The sequence below is a fragment of the Rattus rattus genome, chromosome 3 (assembly GCF_011064425.1).
Source record: "Rattus rattus isolate New Zealand chromosome 3, Rrattus_CSIRO_v1, whole genome shotgun sequence".
Lineage (NCBI taxonomy): Eukaryota > Metazoa > Chordata > Mammalia > Rodentia > Muridae > Rattus > Rattus rattus.
The window spans coordinates 197,695,469-197,717,261 of record NC_046156.1 but is presented as its reverse complement, the minus strand read 5'-3'; the positions used below and the strand labels follow the sequence as shown (position 1 = coordinate 197,717,261).

At 42.2% G+C, this 21,793-nt stretch overlaps 1 protein-coding gene across 4 annotated transcripts in view; it reads right to left on the bottom strand.

Moving 5' to 3' along the window:
* Tnpo1 (transportin 1) overlaps positions 1-21,793 on the bottom strand; it is an 86,584-nt gene that overhangs the window by 39,467 nt on the left and 25,324 nt on the right. For 3 of the 4 annotated variants that reach the window (XR_004387406.1, XM_032898983.1, XM_032898985.1), the window contains exons 2-6: positions 15,493-15,606; positions 13,314-13,389; positions 9,109-9,258; positions 3,548-3,654; positions 280-413 (exon numbers count right to left, since the gene is read on the bottom strand). Coding sequence is in view for 3 of the 4 variants with exons in the window: in XM_032898983.1 (XP_032754874.1) it covers positions 280-413; positions 3,548-3,654; positions 9,109-9,258; positions 13,314-13,389; positions 15,493-15,606 (581 nt within the window). In the remaining variant the exon portion in view is untranslated. Of the gene's footprint in view, positions 1-279; positions 414-3,547; positions 3,655-9,108; positions 9,259-13,313; positions 13,390-15,492; positions 15,607-15,742; positions 16,252-21,793 lie in introns of those variants that run through there. The other variant, XM_032898984.1, reaches the window with a different exon arrangement.

The following is a 21,793-nucleotide window of genomic DNA, read 5'->3' as shown; positions in this document are numbered from 1 at the left end:
AACCCTTTCCTCCCCAACTTGCTTCTTGGTCACAATGCTTGTGCAGGAATAGGAACCCTGACCAAGACAGCAGTAAAGAGGACATGTTGTTTAAAAGCTCACAGAACATTAGCTACTCTTGCTGCCCTCAATGGGCATGTCAAAGTTGCACTGGAAGGCTTAGTCATTCAGTTATACATGAAGGTATTTGGATGTGACAAGGCAGATAATTTAAAACAATTTTCCCAAACTAATCTTGGTTTTAGACAAAATAGCTGACCAATACCGCTATATACGCACCTTATTTTGGGACTACTGTGCTTGAAAAACTGTAAGAACTTGGGGATCATGATGTTGAGAGGGCGATCCAAGACATCGCTGTCTAAAATCTCCGCGGAGTCCTCACATATCTTCTGAAGGGCACCGAATGCCCCCTGCAAGATAAGTTTGTAACGTTAGACTTCACTGGAATCAGTTACTAGTAGTCGGGGGCACAGCACGGTATCTGTAATCCCAGCTCTTGGGAGGCGAGACATGCACATCACAAACTAGTTTGAGACAACACGGCAAGATCCCATGTGAAAGAATTGGAACAAAGCTACACAAAGCAAAAACCCAAGATGTGTGAGATGCTAATTTAGGTACATTTATGTTCTCTGTCCACATATAATTTATAGAACTTAAAAACAATTCAGAGTAGTAAAATATTATCCTAATGATACATTTAATTTCTAGCATTAAGTAAGTTAAAAGTGGAAAATATTTTGGTTAGTTATAAATATCTAATCTCATCTAATTCCACTGAGATGCTCATCAATTTTAAGTCCATATTTAAATTTTCTTATTAAATGCTAAAATGAATGTAAAGCCATCTTTTCATAGGAATGCATTAAACCACTCTAACACATTTATTTGACTGCATAACTTATTAATACTTTAAAACAATCACATGAGGCATATATTGGAAACTGACAACGAACTAACAGAAGATTCAACTCGACCACTGTTTTCCTCACAAGAGGGTAGCCCAGAGTTCGTGTGCCTGGCATGACATTCTAAGTAGGTCTAGTGCTTTACTCTTTCTGCTCCCATCAATGACAACTTGGTATTCAACTGTAGTAGTTAGTTTATAACAGTGCTAACAAAAAGCAGTCTTTTAAGGTGATTATTTTAGAATTCTTTTTGGAATTTACAATGCCTCAAAAGTTAATTTCGAAATTTAAACCTAAAATTTTATCAAAACTATAAAGTCAGTCTTAGATTTACCATGCTAACCTAACATAGGTTTTAGCGATCTTAAAACAGATATATTGGGGATTGGAAAGATGGCTTGATGGTTAAGAGTCCTGGCTGCTCTTCCAGAGGTCCTGAGTTCAATTCCCAGCAACCACATGGTGGCTCATAACCATCTGTAATGGGATCCAATGATGTCCTCTTCTGATGTGTTTGAAGACACCAACAGTGTACTCACATACATAAAATAAATTTTAAAAATAGGTATATTCAAATATTAAGATTTTTGCACACAAGTTATATTTCTTTTTTTTTTTTCTTTTCTTTTTTTCGGAGCTGGGGACCGAACCCAGGGCCTTGTGCTTGCTAGGCAAGCGCTCTACCACTGAGCTAAATCCCCAACCCCACAAGTTATATTTCTGAAAGGCAATGACTGAAGTCAAATGTTCACTCATTTCCTATTGTGGGAATAACAATTTCAACCAACCAGCCACCAAAATAATAATAGAGAAGAATATATTGGCTTTATTTTTTTTTGTTTTGCAAGACAGGGTTCTCTTTGTACCCCTGGCTGGTCTAAAACTCACTCTGTAGACAACACTGGCCTTAAACACAGAGAGCCACCTGCCTCTGCCTCCACACTGGGATTAAAGACTTGTGCCACCCACCACTGTCTGGCAGAAGAATGCATTTTTAAAAAGACAAGGACAAAAGCAAAAATACAAACCAAACCCAACCAACCAACCAACCAAGCAAACAAAAAAAACTGACCAAATTTCCACTAATAACATTTAGAAATTATTCTGAACCAACATCTAGAAATCCTTCATCTTTAGCCATTAGTATAGTTTATACTTCTGTTCCCAGAAACTGCTTGGTTGTATCTGATCTTTTATATTTACCATATATCAAAGTGCTATTTAAGTTGTGCCACTGTGTTTCCTAGACTGCAGCATATATCTGAGAATTACATTTTGTTTTGTTTTTAAAAATGACTTACTTAATGTACATTGGTGTTCTGCCTGCATTCATTCGTGAAACAGGAGTTACAGATGGTGGTGAGCTGCCATGTGGGTGCTAGGAATTGAACCCAGGTACTCTGAAGAGCAGCCAGTGATCCCTACCACTGAGCCATCTCTCCAGCCCGAGAATTAAGTTTTTTAACGAGTGATTTAAAAGACTGCTTTGACAAAATCTCTCTTCTCCCCAGACTGCTGCTCCAGGCTGGTCATAAAATCATCCATACGATCTTGTTTTTTTATACCTCCAAGGAGTGTTGCTTTAGCGCCAAAGCATCTAACTGTTTCTGCCCCAGGACGACGTTCACTCTACCACTCAGAAGAAAGCTAGTTGGATCTCTAGGAGACATTCTAGGCTGCCCAGCGCTAGATTATGAGATTCTGTCTTGGAAGGAAGGAAGGAAGGAGGGAGGGAGGTAGGGAGGGAAGGTAGGTTGGTTCATTCTGTGTGCTAGTAAATCAAACACATTGGTGCTTATCAATATCAAGGATGTGTAAGAAAGGAACTCTAAATGGGCGTGGTGGGTCACGTTTGCAGTTCAATCCTGACGATTTGGGAAGTAGGTTAGGCAAGTCAGAAGAGTTCAAGGTCACATGAGACCTTGATCCAAACAACCCAAATCCAAACGACTTCTTTACTTCCTCAAGCATACATAATATATCTATATAATTTCCTAGTGGCAAGAAAAAGGCAACCCACACACCAAATAAATAAATACCAAGAAACTAAACCATGAAATCAAGATCAGAATCACAATTACTCTATGATTAGAAATGTTTGAGCCTTTTCTTGCATGTCATTAATTTAGAGAAAAAAAAAACAAAACAAACAAACAAAAAAAAACAACGATTTATGGTCTGGTGCTTTGGTAGATTTCAGTTTGTTTCTGTAAGTATGTGAAAGCATCAGCGAGGGCTGGCGAGAGCTTGCTGGTCAGGTTAACAGTGCTCTTGCAGAGAACACAAATCTGGTTCCCAGCACTCACATAGTAATTCAAAACCATCACTAACCCCAGCTGTAGGGAAATCTGATGACTTTCTGACCTTGAGAGCACACATGGTACACACATATACATTTCCACACATACAATTAAAATTTGATTAAATGCAGTATTAAACAGCTGTCAATCACATGCATGTAACACTTAAGAGTAACTTTAGAAAGACAAAGTATCTCCTTATTCCCAGAAGGCATAAAGGTTAACAACTATCAAGTACACAGGCAGCTGTTGGCTCTGAGCTCTGAAGCTGTCCGTTGCAGGAGCATCTCATCAGAGGTTAACCGGTGCTATGCAAAGACAGACAGACAGCCGTACCTCACAGGTGTTGTAGTCTTCAGAATCCAGCAGGCTACAGAGTTTTGGTAAGAGGTCAGGCCAATTCTGCAGTTCTCCCTTGGAGGCTATGGTTGTAATTAAAATACCTAGAAAGACAACACACATTTGGAGCGCACTGTACTGTGTGAGGTGTGCACAACACACATCAGTCACCATCACCCCACACCCATCAGATCTTTCTCATCTCGTTGCCCAATGTTTCCTCCAAATTTTAAAATTTTACCAAACATCTGTACAAAAAGCCTACAACTTGCTTTTCTATATATAATACCTGATACTTCCACTAATTAAAATTAACAAAATTTCATGAAAATCACCTACAGGTAAATAGAAAGACACCAACATGCCCCCAGAAGCTCTACCATTGAACAATGAGCTTATGATCTATATTATATGGCTTGTAATCAAGATTCACCAAAAAGCTAAGAATAAGGCAGGTGGTGGTGGTGGTGGTGGTGGTAGTGGCAGCACATGCCTTTGATCCCAACAGAGAAAGGAAGATCTCTGGTTGTAGGCTAACCTGGTCTACAGAGCAAGTTCCAGGACAGCCAGGGCTACACAGAGAAACCCTGGCTCATAAAAAGGAGAAGAAACTAAGACTGGCTTTCCACTGTAAATAGGAACCCAGCCACCAAGGACTACAGCAGGATAAACAAGCAGTTGTGAGCCTCACTGAGGCAGACTAATCCAGTCTGTCCACGTGCTTTCTCAGGCCCTGTGCTTATGTGTGTGAATGCTTGGCCAAAGGAAGTGGCACTATTAGGAGGTATGGCCTTGTTAGAGGAAGTGAGTCACTATGAGGACATTGAGATCCTAAATGTGAAAGTCTCCTTGCTGCCTGCAGACCAAGATGCAGAGCTCTCAGCTCTTCTCTAGAACCACCTGCCAGCACACCGCTGTACTTTCCACCGCCAGGGCTAATTGACGAAACCTTTGCAACCATGACCCAGCCCAAATTCAATGTTTTCCTTCCTAAGAGCTGCCTTGGTCCTGGTCTCTTCACTGTAATGAATCTCTAAGACAGACAGACCCCTACTTCAAGAAGACATTATGAAATGCTACAAGAGTCCGCACTGGTGGCACATTCTAACTAAGCATCTCCTTCTGACTGTGTTGTCACCATCCATTTCAGAAAACTTGGTGGCTGTGGATCTTTCCATAATACGAAGGTATAAACTGACAATAGGTAAATTATGTATAATCTAAGCTGCAAAACGAAAAAATAATTTCTTCATAGAGTTATTCTGAAAATTCAGGAAAACTCACACAAAATTGCCTGGCACCTAACAGATATCAAGATACTGAGCAAGCTGCAGAGTGAAGACAAGCTTTAACTTTCCCCTTTAGTTCTAACGAGAGTACTCTGAGCAATAAGCAAAACTGCTGACAGAGATTTAGCTTTTCACCCAGCAGTTACTGACGCACACCTTTAATCCCAGCAGAGGCAGGGGCAGGGGCAGGGGCAGAGGCAGGCAGATCTCTGTGGATTACAGGCTATCTGAGTTCTGGGTCAGCTAGAACTACATAGTAGTTTTTATTTTTAGTTTGTCACAAACAAACAAACAAACAAACAATTCACTTTTTAAAAGGTAATCAAGTAGAAAAACGAATAAACAAACCTTAAGTCCTGAAGACCTCTTAAAGCTACCCCTCTTACTCTTGGCCTTTAGGCGAGAATCTATTTGGTACCAAGACCTTGCTCTTCTTCATGTCAACCAGTCTGTCTTGTACTCACTATAGCTGCAATTGCAGACTTGGAAAGTGAAAGCAGGAAGAATACAAGCTCCAGCCAAACTAGGCCCAGTGCAGACAGCTTTCATTCCAGCACTGTGGAAAAAGGAAGGCAGATCTCCAAGTTCTAGGCCAGGATGATCTAGAGGTCTTTAAGGACCACATAGAGAATCCCTGTCTCAAAAACTCCAACCAAGCTCCGAACAAGAACAAAACCAAATAAAATTTCAGAGAAATCAAGTGTACCAAAAGAGACACAATCTACAACTTGAATGGCATCCCCTTTGCTAGGGAAACATTAAAGAATGTTGACAGATAGACAAACTCCAACGTATATATTCCTATAAGTCCATCTACTTCTGAAAAATAGCAAGAAGAGTTAAAAAAGGGTCACATACATAACTCCAACATGCAAGAGAACGGAGGTAGAAGATCAACAACTCTGCCAACCTGGACTACCTGAGACTTTCTCACAAAACCAAAAGAACAAATGAGAACTGTAATTGTGTTTGATAATACTTACTTAAAATCTTAAGAACTTAAAATAGTATCCTGGCCAATAAGGTTAGTTCTATGAATTAATCTCATATAAACTTTTCCACTAGTGTATAATTAGAATAATAACATTACAAGCAAGACATGTATCATTTGATAAGACAAGCAATTTATTCAGGCAATAGATTACCATACAATCATTAAAACAAAGTACCTTCCAAATGAGTTGAGAAGATTGACATCACACAAGACACGGAGAGAGAAAGAAAAAAAATTTGGGTACAGTGGGCACATGCCTGCAGCTACAGCTCAGGAGAATGGACAGAAAACAAGATACCATCTCAAAATACATCTTTAAGATTTTAAAATCTTTTCTCATGTGAACTAAGATTAACTAATCAAAAAAAAAAAAATCCCAGGTTTCTTGGAAACCATCATCTTACTAATATGCTTGTGTTTATTTTCCGGAAGGAAGCAAAAAAGCAAAAAAAAAAAAAAAAAAAAAAAAGCTAAAACAGCACTCCCACAATTCCAGGTAACTGTTTCCTGTGAGCCTACCTCCACCACAAAAGTACCTTATTGTGTCCTGTGCAATAATTTCTCTTCTCCTACTGTTCTACCATCTTTACTCTGCATCAAAACAGAGGAGAAGGACACCATTTTCAAGGTTTTTGTCCCTTGATAATTTTACACCCTTGATACTTCCACACTCATCTGCCTCTTTTTTCTTCACACCCCCTTTCCACATTCAGTCTTCCTTCTATGACCATCCTTTGAAGCTGTATATTGGAGCTTTGTGGATCACCAGTGGGCACACAAATGAAGACAATGACCATACTTCTCCCACAGTGTTTCAGATGCCACAGTTCAGCAGGTAGTGGGACCCCATGAACCCCACCTTTACCTATGACAGGCTGTTTACAGGACCAATCTGGTACAGTCCCAGGACAGGAGAATTCAACGGCCATGTCATGCCCAGAATACAGCATTCTGAAGCCCTGCTCACTGGCTGCCTGTACTTCCTCACACTCTTCCTGCCCTCGCCTTCCGGGATGTTCCCTGACAGGAACCTGTTTAGACAGGGTAGTAGACATGTGGCATCTGAGCTGAGCAGTCCACCACCTCTCATCCTCAGCATCATCCACAGCAGTAAACGTCTACAGTACACTGCTGTGCTTTCAGACACCTGAAGAGGGCACTGGATCCCGTTACAGATGGTTGTGAAGCACCATGTGGGTGCTGGAAACTGAACTCAGGACCTCTGGAAGAGCAGTCAGTGCTCTTAACCACTGAGCTATCTCTCCAGGCCTAATCTGCATATTTTTTTTCTTTTTTTCTTTCTTTTTTTTTTTTTTCCGGGCTGGGGAGCTGGGGACCGAACCCAGGGTCTTGCGCAAGCGCTCTACCACTGAGCTAAATCCCCAACCCCTAATCTGCATATTTTTAAGCTTTTGTTTTATTGTCTTGGAGTACCACTGGCCTTTCATTTTTAATTAACAACACAAAGCAAATAATTTAACTGGCCAATCTATTTAACTGGTAGCTTTCTGTAATTAGTATTTCAGACTTTTAAATACCAGAAATTATTAGCCAGCTATAGTGGCCCATGCCTTGAACCCCAGTACTCATGGGGGCAGAAGCAAGGAGACCTTGCCAGCGTGGTTTACATAGTGAGTTCAAGGCCACATAGAGATACAGTGAGATTGTCTCAGAACAGTCATATTTTATAGCAATGTGAATCCTGGTAAAGGTTGCCCAACTGGCAAAATATGTGAACATTCCAAAACCCCAAGAGATACTTAATCTGCACATGGAAGTGAAGATATCCAATGACTAACTGAAGGTACTCACCTCACACCCCAACCACGGCTTTAACTGTTCTACCCACAACAAGCCGGACTCACAATTACTCTTTACCCGTATTCCAGGCATCACTTGGAAACACACTGCACTTACACCTGAAGCTAGATTAAACTGTTGGTTATACTGAAAAATGTCAGTGGCCTCTCACAGTCAGAACACCAGAGTACATACCGAAAACAAGACCTAAGATCCAAGAATCATACAAACTTTAATGAAATGATATCAAGAAATACAAATTACAGTCATCAACATTTCTATTTTGAAATAAAAAAACAACAGATAATAATTAATTAATTTTAAACTTGATAAGGCACAGGGCAAGGTGTGGTTATCATGCCTACCTAAGGCCTTGGGTTCAATTTCTAGAACCACATGGGGAATGATCCTAAAATAAACCAGCCCAGAGAGGTTGGAAAGAAGTGCAGGCTTTACTCGCTGAAAGGTAAATGAGGACTCTTTCCAGTACTCCCAACCTCCACGGCCAAGCTACGGAGCACTATCAACTGGACACCAGAAATGGCAGGCTTATAACACAACTGTTCAGGGAGCCAAGAATCTCACTTAATCTTCATATCTCACCCATTCCTTGCCTTTCAGCTGAACTGCTTTTTCTCTGAGGAAACTACCTTTTTAATCCCATTTTGCTACATTTACAGTTTTCCCTTGGTTTTAAGTAGAGAATTGCTAGCCCACTCCATTCTTTTCATCACTGTCAAGAGCTGGCTGTACCTTTAAGAGGATCCACAAAGGCACGAGAATAATCTGCACCCCAAACTACAAATGGGCCACGCTCCTCAGAACTGAAGTCAGAGTAATGGCGTCTCTAACATGGAAACGCCTGAAGAGAGTCATGGAGCCTCAGATATGAACAGTACTTCTCAAACCTCCAAGAAAAACTGTATAAAAACAAAGGATCCTGGTAAAAGACGGCCTCTTAAAGGCTGGGCACACTACTGATGGTGGGGGCTTCTCTGAGTGCAGCTGCCTATTTCTGTGGTGAGCTCCTAACACACACTTACCAACAGCAGTTGTGTGCTCTCAACATGACTTATATCAGCTATTGTAATTATTTTAATTTACTATTTATTAAATAAACAGTTTCAATCCCTGAAAACAAGATGTACACTGAAGACTTTAAAAACAAAGAAACCAAACCCTGTTATTGAAGCAGATTTAAAGAAGGCTAGTACTGGAAGAGTAAACATTTAGAATCCTATACTTAAGACTGATGCTGCACCTTAGAGAGTGACACCAGAAATGATCCAAGGCATTACAGACAATGCCTGACAGCCCTCGATGCCCCATTCTAATCACCTCACTAGTTAGCAACCAGTGACTTAGAACTGTTACTGCCATGGTGAATGCTAAAGGAAGGATTTAAAAGGCTATGCTGTCTATCCCGAGTGAACTTGGAAAGCCTAAGCAAGGCTTCTGTGACTTGGCCTACTTACCAACAGTGGCCCTGATCAGCGGAGAGGAGTCCCCAATATTATTTAGACATTCACTCTTGATGAAGTCCGTCACACCGTTCGGGAAGTTCTGAAAATGAGCTTTCACATTGTTCTTCAAGATCAGACCGCTCAATGACCGTGTGGGCTCATCTGGAAGAAAGCCGTGACAGCACTGAGTGTTAAAGGAATTCTGTGTTTCCGGATGTCAAAAACATCCGGTTTTTGGTTGGTTGTTTTCTGCAACAGGGTTTCTCTCTGTAGCCCTGGCTGGCCATCCTGAATTCAAAGATCCACATGCCTCTGCCTCTGGGATGAAAAGCATGTTCTACCACTGTCAAGCATCAACAACAGTCATTTTAAAACCATTTATAGTCAGAGATTGATTCCAATTTCTTCTTGCTATAGTTAGTTTTTAAAAACTTATAAATTATAAAAAAAAAATCAGCTCTATAAGGCGTGGTTCAGTGTTTCTCAACTTTGGCATTACTGACATTTTCAAAGTAATTCTCTGGAGCAGGGTACTGGCTAAGTTCCTTTTTAAGATGCTTAGTGGAATTACTGGTCATAGATACCAGTGGCACCCATTCAGAACATGGCAATCTAAAATATTTTTACATAATGCTAAATGTCTTATTGAAAGAAAACTGTTCCTGAGAAGAAGAAAACAAACAAACAAACAAGAAACTTCCTGGTTGGAAAAACAAAAAAGCAAGCAAAGATATAAACAGGGTCACTGTCCTACACTACAACTGCAATGCTTGTCACTTGTCTGGGAGTGGAGAGTGGGGGGTGGGGCACAGCAAAGCAAAATTTCCCTCCCAAAGCATTAAAAATAAATTGACTTTAAAGTTGTTTAATGCTCACACGTGTCTTCTGAAAGACCACTAGTGCTAACGAATGACATGAGAATGCCTGACATGTTCTAAATACTTGTTATGCACTAACACCAACACAGTATCTACTATATTTAATCCTCACAACACACAAGTTAAGAAAACTGGAACTGAAGTCAAGGGACTTAAAACACAGGCCAAGTGTGATAACACACGCCTTTACTTTATCTACTTATTATTTCAGACTTTGAAATTATCTAAAATTATCAGCCAGGTACAGAGGCACCTAACCACCTGTGAGTAGGTGAGCTTGGTCTAGACAGTAGAACCAGGACTAAATAGAGGCCTGTCTCAAAATGAAGTCACCCAGAAGCCCTGAATGGAAAGACAAATGATCCACCTGAGGAAGTGCCTAGCACAACACATTCCCTGCTGCTCTTCACTGTATGCCCCTCCTCGATGCAAGATACAGAAATCAAGAGGGCTGGGGCGGGATAAGAACAGTTGCTACTATTAGAAGACAGAAGACACAAGTTTGGCTTCCAGCACCCACATTGGGTGGCTCCCAGCCACTGGTAACCCCATCCTCAAGGGACCTATTGACGACACCCACACACACAGCATACACCAACAGACAAGACAGAAGAACACACATAAATAAGAACAAGTGTAAAAGCTGACGTACTAAGTGTTGTGTACTATCACTGTCTGGCCTGCCCATTAACTAGTAAATTTCTACCTTGGACCTGGTCTAGTTAGTATGTGCTCTGCATTCTGACTGGCAAAGCCTCCAAAGGAAAGAGCAGTCTCTCAGAAGAAGCACCGAAGCAATGGAGACCAAGAGCTCTTGGCAACATACCTTTCTATTTCCAATTAGAGCATGTTTCAATAAGAGGCTTAAAATACATTAAAATTCTAAGTTTAAAACTTCATGGAAGGGCAAGGCAGTAGTGGTGGAAACCTTTAATTCCCAGCACTGGAGGGCAGAGACAGGTGGATCTCTTGAGTTTGAGGCTAGCCTGGTCTACAGAGTGAGTTCCAAGACAACCAGGAAAAATAAACATCTTCATTAAAAGACAAAGTTATATTCCTTCTGTAAAGTAGATGACCACAATGCTAACAGTAGAAGCTGGCCTGCCTTCTTTCTTAGAAAAAATTAGGTTTGGCACTCTACTGGGTTGAGAGGAAATAAATTTATCAGTGGCAAAAGAAGAAATAAAAGTTTTACAGAAACACAAAACTCCCGCTATATCCTTTGAAGGGTACCTAAAATAGATAAACGACAGGTCAAGAAAATGTGAATATCCTGTGGGTGTATAATTTAACAGGTCTGGCGGGGTAAGTTAGCGTTTCTAAAATTCAGAGTCTAAATACTACCCATTATTGAGTTATGTATTTTCCAAAATCATTTTTATGGGCTGGAGAGACAGCTCAGAAGAGCATTGTTCTTCCAGGTCCTGAGTTCAAATCCCAGCAACCACATGGTGGCTCACAACCATCTGTAATGGGATCTGATGCTTTCTCCTGGTGTGTCTGAAGACAGCGACAGTGTAGTTGTATACATTAAATAAATAAATAATAAGTAAATAAATTTACTTATACAACTACAGAGCAGAATGTCATTTGTAAGTTTGTATTATAGGAGGGTTCAGGGTCATACCAGGAGGATGGACTCGTGGGATTTGGGAGAGATTAGGGACCTACAGGAGTCTAACCTGGGTCCTCTGCAAATGTTGTGGCTGAATAGCAGTGTTCTTGTGGGCAAGCTAACAGAGAGAATGGAGGGTGTCCCTGACTCCTGCCTACTCACGAGACTCATTTCTTCCTAGTGGGTTGCCCTGTTCAGTATGGTATGGGCCAAATCTTATTGTAGCTTGCCAAGAGGGAATGCTCATCTGGGAAGCCTGCTCATCTGAAGGGAGTGGAGGATCTGTAGTTGGGATGTAATATGAGAATGATTAAACAACAACAACAACCAACCAAAGTATTTTACCCAGGTCTGGTGACACACACCTTTAATCCCAGCCCTCAGAGGCAGAGGATCTGAGTCTGAGATCTACGGCTTGGTCTACAGAATGGATTCCAAGACAGTCAGGGCTGCACTGAGAGATTCTGTCTCAACTTTACAACTCACCAAAAAGGTGTGTGTGCGATGAGGGAATGTCTGCAGCGTTACAGGCTTCACCCACGCTACTCTAAAATGAGCTACACCTCCAGCCAAGTGATTACTGATCACCACCAGCATGTGAGAGTTTTCTACACTAAGAAAAATAGTATATTCCCAAGTATCACCAAAGCAGAATAATCACTGATTTTAAAGATATACTAAAGTAATTTCTAGCTTAAAACCTAGATTTTAACATTTTTATTATGTCCTTCAGTCATAAAACCCACAAAATTCATTAAAAACCATCTGAGAACAAGTCAAAAGAATCGCGAGCGTGTGTATGAATTAGCAAATCTTTCCTCCTATGCATGCTAGGCTCTGGAGCTGAGATCTTACAGCATCTAAACATCTAGCAGGCATTTTCCGGCTGAAAGAAGCAAGAAAGGTTATAGGGCCTAGTGTCAGAGTCCTGACAGCGCTTAATCCATAAAGCAGTGTTTTAGCTTCTAAGGCACCCACTGCCAAACAAGGGCTAAGGCTCTTCTTGTTCAGAGGCCAGAAAACTGCTGATGCTTGTGTGAGCGCCTGTGGTGAGCTCCAGGAAGAGACATTCAAGGCCCAAACACAACCCTCAAGAGCAGCCCTCACGGTCCTATGAGCCCAACAGGAGCAATGGTCACTGTTTGTCTCATTCGTATTTCCCACGATGCACACGGCCTGACAAAGAAGCAGTGTCATGAATATATCATTTGTGAAATAAAGTCCAGAACAATATGTGGCATGCATTAGGAACAGACAAGTAGGAGTAATTAAATCTAAGCTGTAACACTTAAGGACTCCATCACTTGTAAATGACTTGCAAACACTATATAATCAGAAGTTAAAGCTCAGAGACAACAGTCACTGGATGGTTAATGTTTTCATTTTGGCTATATGGCTTTTCATGCTTTCCTACAATGAACATACACATATATCCAGGTAATGAGCGAGCCCTGCATTCAATTTGCATAGTTATACTCAGGGACGAACACCAAGATAGACTCTGCAACCCATTTTTCATTTTGCAAACAACAAGGGAACTTACATCAGCATCCAGTTAGCAAGAGAACGGTCCTTACCCATTAAATACTACAGAGGTAGTAACTCTAGGCAGCACATCTGACACCCATTAATTAGATGGCAAAATAAACCCTGACAGTAATAATTCACAGTATAAAGATCTTAACAGTGTTAAAGATATTTTTAGTTACTTAAGCTCTACTTACCTTCAGATTTTAATTTTGTAAGAACGAAAATTAAGTAGTTGTTAAAATCTGGATATTGATTAAGTTGTTCCAGTTTCTAGAACAAACAGTAGTTAAGGAAACTTCTCTATACAGTCTAAAAAAGAAATTAAGCATTTTAAAATCTAACAATTTTTAGCCTTCCATTTTCCTAAGAATAATATTCACTTATTAAATCAAACTTGATATGTTATTTACAACACACTAGTATTTGTTATAAAAAAAAAACCTTTCAGTTCTTTCTGGCTAAAATACTGCATTAAATATATTCAGTAAGACATAAATGAAGGCAATTGTCTGCACGCTCAATAAGGCACTTTTGAGCTCAAGAGCTTTGGAGGAAATGAGCAGGGTGCTTTTGGACTCCTTTGTTCTCTGGAAGTGAAAAGCAGAGAATGCCATTTATGCGCATCCCTACACCAACCCTCCTCAGACATGAAGTCCCATCCTCAAATCAGCTCCCTGTCATCCCAAGACACAACACACAAGGACACTAACGGCCAGGGACACAATGCTCTAAATCTCTCAAGCCCTGACTCTCAATCTGTAATGTGCTTGCTAGGGGTGTCTTTCCTGCACAAAGATTAAAATGTTTTTACTAAAGAAATCTAAATTAGTTATTAAATATACTAGGTTTACTAAATAGGCTTTTTACATACTGGAAATGGCCTTAAAATGTCTGGAGTTGGTATGTAAAGTCTAGCGAAATATAACTACTTTTCCAAGTAGAGCTCAAACAAGGATTCTTAGTTTCAGCATGCCAACCTTAATGTTTATCATTACCTCCTGATAAGACATGCTTCCATACAACTTAAGATACGCACACACATACATGTGTGTATCTGTGTAACTCAACAAATCTGCTCTAAGGACACAAAAGAACAGGCCATCGTGAGCACTCTAACCTCCCACGAGCTGTGATCACAGGGGTGGCGCGACCATGCTTGGTTAATTTGTTCTTTCTCACAGAACATAATATGCTCTCAATACCCAGAGTAAACTGTACATTGACTACTGGGCTGGCCCAAGCGTTTTACAATGGGAACTTAAAACAAGAAATAAAAAAACTTAGTGCTACAGAAAATACGATGCAATCCTGGACTTGGCTAATTTTATTATTTTGTAAAATAATACTTACATATTTTCAACTTCTACCACCCATGGAACTATGACAACACAAATTAAGACTGATCTGCACCGTCGAGTTCACATAAAAGCTCCATTATGCTCAAAACTACTATTTTCCCTAGTATCAAAGGTATTCAAACAAAATGGCTTTTTAAACAATCCAAGTAGAACTAAGTCATTATCCCATCCACTTTTAAATGGGCAGTGTCATAGTCAGTCATCTACTGGAGGGCTGAGGCTACAGCAATGCAGTACTTCTTGAAACCCCCTAGGAGCACCACTTCTGTGGATTTTTAAAATGAAATAAGCTCAAACACCAGGATCTTATTTAATTTACGAGATTCCCTTTTACATTATTTTGCTCCTTACTGGAAAGCATTACGAGGGAATCTGGTGTGAACACAAAAAATCTAAGTTTTTAAAGAATTAACTTGCTTGGACTTAACAGGAGTAAGAGGCTGCCATCTGCATGTTTGTTCCCCCTTCTGGAGCCTGCAGCTACCTTTCTCCAACTGTGGCAACAGGACCTCTACACCAGCACTCAACACACAGCAAGCCCTTGTGTAGCTCTAGTCCATCCAGCCTTGGGCCAAAGCCTTTAACATGTAAACCTCACTGGAGCGCCAAGGAGGCTGCAACAGGTGCTCGGGGTAAGCACCATAATCGCCGGCCATTCAGGCACGGCTGGAGAAAACCCCGGGCCCTCCGGACAGTTCAAACCCCGCGCCAGCTCCACCCCCGGCCGCGCCATGCTGCCTGGCTAAGCCCTGTTCGCAGGCCCGCCGCCCCCGCCTCGCCGATCATTGTGTGGGACCCTGCAGCTCCCTGCTCGGCGGCGGGGACGGCGGCGCGGCACGTGTGGCCTCCCCGGCGGCGGCCGAAACGGCGGCCGAGCCCCACGCGGCGGCGGCGGCGGCGGCGGGCCTGGCGGGCTGCGGCCGCGTGCACGGGCCGGCGGGGTGGGGTCCGCGGCCCAGAGGGGCGGCGGGCAGCGGGCAGCGGCGCAAGGCCCGGCATCGAACGGCAAGGATACTTGTTGCACGGTCCTCTGGATGGTGGTGTCTGGGGACTGGGACTCCTTGAGCAGCTGCAGAATCTGCTGAAGCCCTTGCTCGTCAGGTTTCCACTCATACTCCATCTTGGTTTGCTGCAAATAAAGCCAGACACAGGAAGAGACGAGCAGATGTTAGTCCCACGCATAGGCCCGCCGGGCGCCCGCGCACCCGCCCGCTGCCCACCACCCGCCGTCCAGCCCCAGCCGCGGCCCCAACCGAGGCTCGGACCCGAAGTCTGGCCGGACTGCTCCGTAGCTCCGCGCCAACGTCCGCTGTGTCTGTGCTGTGCGCCGCGGCCGCCTAGAGCGCCAGGAGCTGACCAGACTGAGTCACCACGAATTTGCAATCTGGCCCCAAGATCCGCTCACGGGAGCCCCCTGGGTCCTAGTGCCACGGAGCACTCTCAGACCAACACAACTCATGCAGCCGGGCTACTTAGACGAAGACTGCTCAAAAGCAAGCCCCTGAGAAGCCTCAGTAGAAATCGGATTCGGGTTATTATTTTAAATAAGCGTGGTGGAATGACGACAGCAGCTTTCGGAATGGGGGAAACTCCCTCTGACAGCTCAATAGTGGAAATAAAAACACTACAATGCTATTAGTCGTTCAAATAAAATATTGAGGGCACGTTACAATCATAACCACGACTCAAAAACATTAAATGCAACCTTTGTAGAACTTCACCCTTTGTAGAAAAATTCACCCTTTCATAAACTTCAACATTTGAACTCAGTAAGTGAAATAAATTCCATCACGAAATAATTGCCTTACACAAAGGGCTGTGGAATGAAGGATAAACAAAAAAAAAAATCATGTAAATTACAATTGGGTGGTGTTTAATTCTGTTACAGTATCCCCCTTCCCCCGACCCACTTGACTCTAAGACGAAAGTAAGGTGTATTATTTGCCCTCGCTAAAGCACAGGCGGCGGGCTGTGCACAGTACTGCAAAGGGTAATAGAATCAGTGCAGAGTGGGAGAAAGTGTGAGTTGCAGCTACTACAGCAAAGTGGGGCTGCTATGTTAATGCCAGTTTTGTTAAAGCTAAATTCTTGAACTAATAAAACTCAAGTATTAACTGTGAATTATTTTTAATAACTAAACCTGAGAGGTTTGGTGAAGGAGAGGATTTTTAATCAACTCTAGCACACATGTTTAGCAGTTTCACCTGGTAAGAGTTTTTTCTAGCAGATTATTTCTCTCCCTTCATCTTCTTACAATCCTCCATTTGACCTTGCCCTCTCCTCCAGTTTTTAAACATGTTTTCTTCTCCTCTCCTTCAGTTTCATACTTCGTATCCCTCACACGACTTTGCTTAACGTCTTCTATTGTCTCCCTAAACCGGGCAAATACAATCAACTGTTCTTACAAAAGGAACAACAACAAAGAGCCCAAAAACTACAGCAACCCACAGCCTACACCTCTCGTCTGGACATTACTGCTATTATTATAACAAATACTGCTATCTTACTGGTCTTACTCCAGCTTCCCTAGCATCTACTGCTACTACGTTTTAAGTACAGTGCACTTTAGATATTATGCAATAGTGAAATTGTCAGTTCTTCCCTGTTTGTATACTTACATGGTTTAAGAAAATATTTTGGAACAGACAGTATTCCATTCTATTGTTGTGCTGCAACCTTAAAAATTTTAAATTGGCAGTCACAGAACTATACAAATCATAAGCACATAACCGAATGGACTTCTACAAGTGAGCACACCTATTTGACCCTCCACCCAGTACAAGATGGAGGTCTCTCATATTCATTACCACAATAAACCTTAGTAGAGTTTCTATCACTATAGGTTATTGTTTTCTTTTTTCAATTTTTTTATTTTGTTTATTTATTTTTTTACACTCAGATTTTATCCCCCAAAAGTTCCACAGCCCATAACTCCACCACCACCACCACCCCACCAGGTTATTGTTTTGTTCTAACTTCCAAAAGCTTTTTAAAATTACAAGAACTACATTATACTAAAACGACACAGTTATATGATTAAAGCTGATTCAATTCTACCACCAAGATTATGTCTCTGAGATGATTAAATTTGGTATATTTTCAGTTGTCTAATCGAAATGACAGTGTTCTGGCTAGAACATAGAATGTCCTCCACAGGTCCATGTGTTTGCACTCTTGAGTTTATGGTAATACTACTGAGAGGTGCTGGGACCTTTAGGAGGTAGCACCTCCCAGGAGGATACAGATCACTGGGGGCGGGCCTTCAAGTTTTTTAGTCTTGTTTCTACTTCCTGTTCCTTTGAGATTCAAAGAAGAGGCAAGTTCCAGCCACACATTTCTAGGACTATGAAGCCGCAGGACACCATGCTTGCCTGACAAGATGGGCAGTTATTTTGCTATAATAGGTTGTATTTCCCCAGTAAACTGTAAACCAAGGTCAACTCTGCTCCCTTATGCTGCTTCTCTCAGAAAATGTATCACAGCAAAAAGAAAAAATAACTAATGCATATACTAATGCCACATTAATATTAACTCTGCAACCTTCCATATCTAATATAACATGACCATCATTCCAGGCCAAAGCATTCATTCAACACCTGCTGAAATAGCCCACTTATGCCTTCAGAGCCCTTTGAGAAACTAAAGCCAGGGCTAACTAACAGTTGCTCGGTTAGAAGAGCACAGCCATCACACTCATTCTAAAGGTGGTTGCCAAAAGACATATCAGACTTCCCTCTCCAGACCTGCATTCAAATAAACAGTATGTATGTATGTATGTATGTATGTATGTATGTATGTATGTATGTATGTATGTATTTTGAGGCAAGGCCTTACTGTGCAACAGATGATCCCCAAACTCAAAAATTACCTGATTGGTAGGATCAATGATGTGCCCCCCACTACATCCTGACCTATGTTTTCCCAACAGTTCAGTATTAATAGTATCTTATTCGGGGTTGGGGATTTAGCTCAGTGGTAGAGCACTTACCTAATAAGCGCAAGGCCCTGGGTTCGGTCCCCAGCTCCGACAAAAAAGAAAAGGAAAAAAAAAAAAATAGTATCTTATTCGAGCTGGGAAGAGAGTTTGACACCAGCCTAGTATACACAGTGAATTCCTGGAGAGCCAGGGCTATATAGAAAAAAACCTGTTTTGAAAAAAAAAAAAAACCAAAAACAAAAAGCCAAAAAAAATCTAATTATGGGGTTGGGAAGCTCAGTGGTAGAAAAATAGCCCAAGGCCCTGGTTGTCCCCAGCTCGAAAAAAAAAAAAAAAAAAAAAAAAAAGAAAAAAGAAAAAAAAAATATCTAATTTGAGGCTGGCGGCAGAAATCTTTAGTCCCAGCACTCAGGGTTAGAAGCAGAGAAGCAGGTGGATCTTCTGAGCTCTAGGCCAGACATATTTACAGAGCTAGTTCCTAGATAGCCAGGGCTACACAGGAAAACCCTCTAAATCTAATTTGATCAAATTACGATAATAAGTGTTCCCCAATACCTAATTCAAGTTATCTGTAACAAAAGCCTCTCAAAAATTTGACTGAGAATTGTTACTTTGAACTTCTGTATCGCACTTAAAAGCTGTGCAATACAAGGCGTGGTGGCATACGCCTACAGTCTCAGCAGCACTCAGGAGGATCCGTCAAGAGGACCAACTTGAAAGCCAGTCTTGGCTACAGAGCTCGAGCCTGCCATCAATAAGCAAGCATACTACTCAGTTATAACCAGGTCCCACTTGGCCACTCTTAGTGCACAGTTTAGCAGCATCAAGAACATTCTCATGACCGTGACGTCACGACCGCCTCCAGCACTCAGCACAGTTTAATAACAATTCAAATCTCAGAGTGGACAGAACCATTCCAAAGTCATTAGATATAACAATAACAAAGCATGCCGGCTTTATACAAGGTAGAAACCACTGCTTTAAAGAACATTTATGTCAATTAAATTGAATATCAAAAGTAATAAAGATTTTCTTCTAATATTTAAAAAATTAGTAGCTGACATATTTTTTCATTGTTGAAGACACAGAGCTAAATACCTCCCCCCCCAAAAAAGTAACACCCGATGGTAAATAAAAACTCAAAAGATAGTTCTTGGAGAGCTAACTAGAGGGGCTGGAGAGGTGGCTCAATGTTGAAGAACAGTTGCTATGGTTACACAGGACCAATTCCTAGTACCCACATAGCATCTCACAACCATCCATAAAGCCAAATCCTATATACCCTTTTCTAGCTTCTCTGGACTCCAGCCACATGATGGCAACATACATGCAGGCAAAACATCCATATAGGTAAATTAAAATAAATAAATCTAGTACAGAGGTATGGCACTGGACTAAAGGGCAACTTTGTAAGATTTAGGTTGCTGTGATAGGTTGCCTTCAGAAGGCAAAAACAAAATCGGCCCTAAATTCTTAAACTCAGATACAAATTTCCAAAGATAGAAAACAGTAAATTACCAAGCTTCCTCCCCAAAGGAGCTGTAAACTAGTTTAAAAAGCAGATGGGGGGGTTGGGGATTTAGCGCAAGGCCCCAGGTTGCCAAGGAAGCGCAAGGCCCTGGGTTCGGCCCCCAGAAAAAAAAAAAAGAAAAAAAAAAAAAAAGAAAAAAAAAAGCAGATGGGAGGCCAGCAAGATCGATCCACAGTGTAAAGGGACTTGCTACAACTAGCATTTTATCCTGTCAGCTCCACAAACTTACTCTCTGACCTCCATAGGTGTACACACACACACACACACACACACACGCACACACACCCCTTTAGAGGCAAGCAGATCTTTGAGTTAGAAGGCCAGTCTGATCCATAGAGTGAGCTCCAGGCCAGCCAAGGCTACATCACGAGACTGTCTCAAAATTAATTATTCTGGGGCATTTAAGATGTAAAAACCTATGAGTGTAAATCAATCCCTCTGAGTCATGGCTTCCCAACTATTATATGGAAATATGTCAATGCCAAATTAGATTATAGATACCTAGCAAAGAGTATGAATGATCTGGAAAAAATGGAGTTCTAAGAGTTAACCCAGGGGCTAGAGACATGGCCCAGTAGTTAAGGGCACCAGCTGCTCTTCCGAAGGACCCAGGTTCCATTCCCAGCACCCAAGGCCCACAACTGCCTGTTACTCCAGTTCCAGGGACATCTAGCAATGTCTCCTGGCCCGCAGGCACCTGTTATTTGTGGTGCTGCACAGACAGACACACACGACGGCAAAACCCCAACAAGTACACCTTTGATCCCAGCACTCAGAAGGCAGATCTCTGTGAGTTCTTAAGCCAGTCTAGTCTACATTGGGAGTATAAGGATACCTGGAGCTACTTAGACCTTGCCCCAGATAAAAAAGTTAACAAATAATGCTGGAGAGACGGCTTTACGAGCACGGGCTGGTCTTCTAGAGGACCAAGACTGGACTCTCAGGCTCACATCCCCTGCCTGGTAAGCACTGACCAAGTCAAAGGCAAGTGAAGCGCAGCTCGTACCTAGTGAGAGCCAGGTGAAGCACAGCTCGTACCTAGTGAGAGCCAGGTGAGGCACAGCTCGCACCTAGTGAGAGCCAGGTGAGGCACAGCTCGTACCTAGTGAGAGCCAGGTGAGGCACAGCTCGTATCTAGTGAGAGCCAGGTGAGGCACAGCTCGTACCTAGTGAGAGCCAGGTGAGGCGCAGCTCGCACCTAGTGAGAGCCAGGTGAGGCGCAGCTCGTACCTAGTGAGGGCCAGGTGAGGCGCAGCTCGTACCTAGTGAGGGCCAGGTGAGGCACAGCTCGTACCTAGTGAGAGCCAGGTGAAGCACAGCTCGTACCTAGTGAGAGCCAGGTGAGGCACAGCTCGTACCTAGTGAGAGCCAGGTGCACAGTCTACTGCGGGATGGATGGTAAGGAGAAAAGGCAAACGTGCTCTGCTAGCAGAGAGCCTGGCTTCCCTCATCTGCTTCAAAGCTCTTCCCCCACGCCACTCAAATGTAATCAGCTATGAGCCAAAGCGAAGTTCCCACATGCATGTTGCATCGCTGTGAAGAGACAGATGTTGCCAGCAGTGTCAGGACCTCCCCAAAGCTGTGCAGTGTTCCACAGGAGACAAGGTGAGCCATCCTTCAGTCACACTGCAGTTCACAACTAGAAAACTGTGTGTGTGCATGCACCAAAACAACCTTGCCACAAGTTTCATGTATATATGTAAACAAGAAAGTTAGGCTCTTGGCTCTGAAAACTATAAGCACATTTTTTGCTTGACCAATATGAGACACTATAGTGAAGCTTAGGACAGGGCTTCCTAGTAGTCATATAACAGCCTCTGTCCTACCCTGGAAATGAAAGAGTTCCTC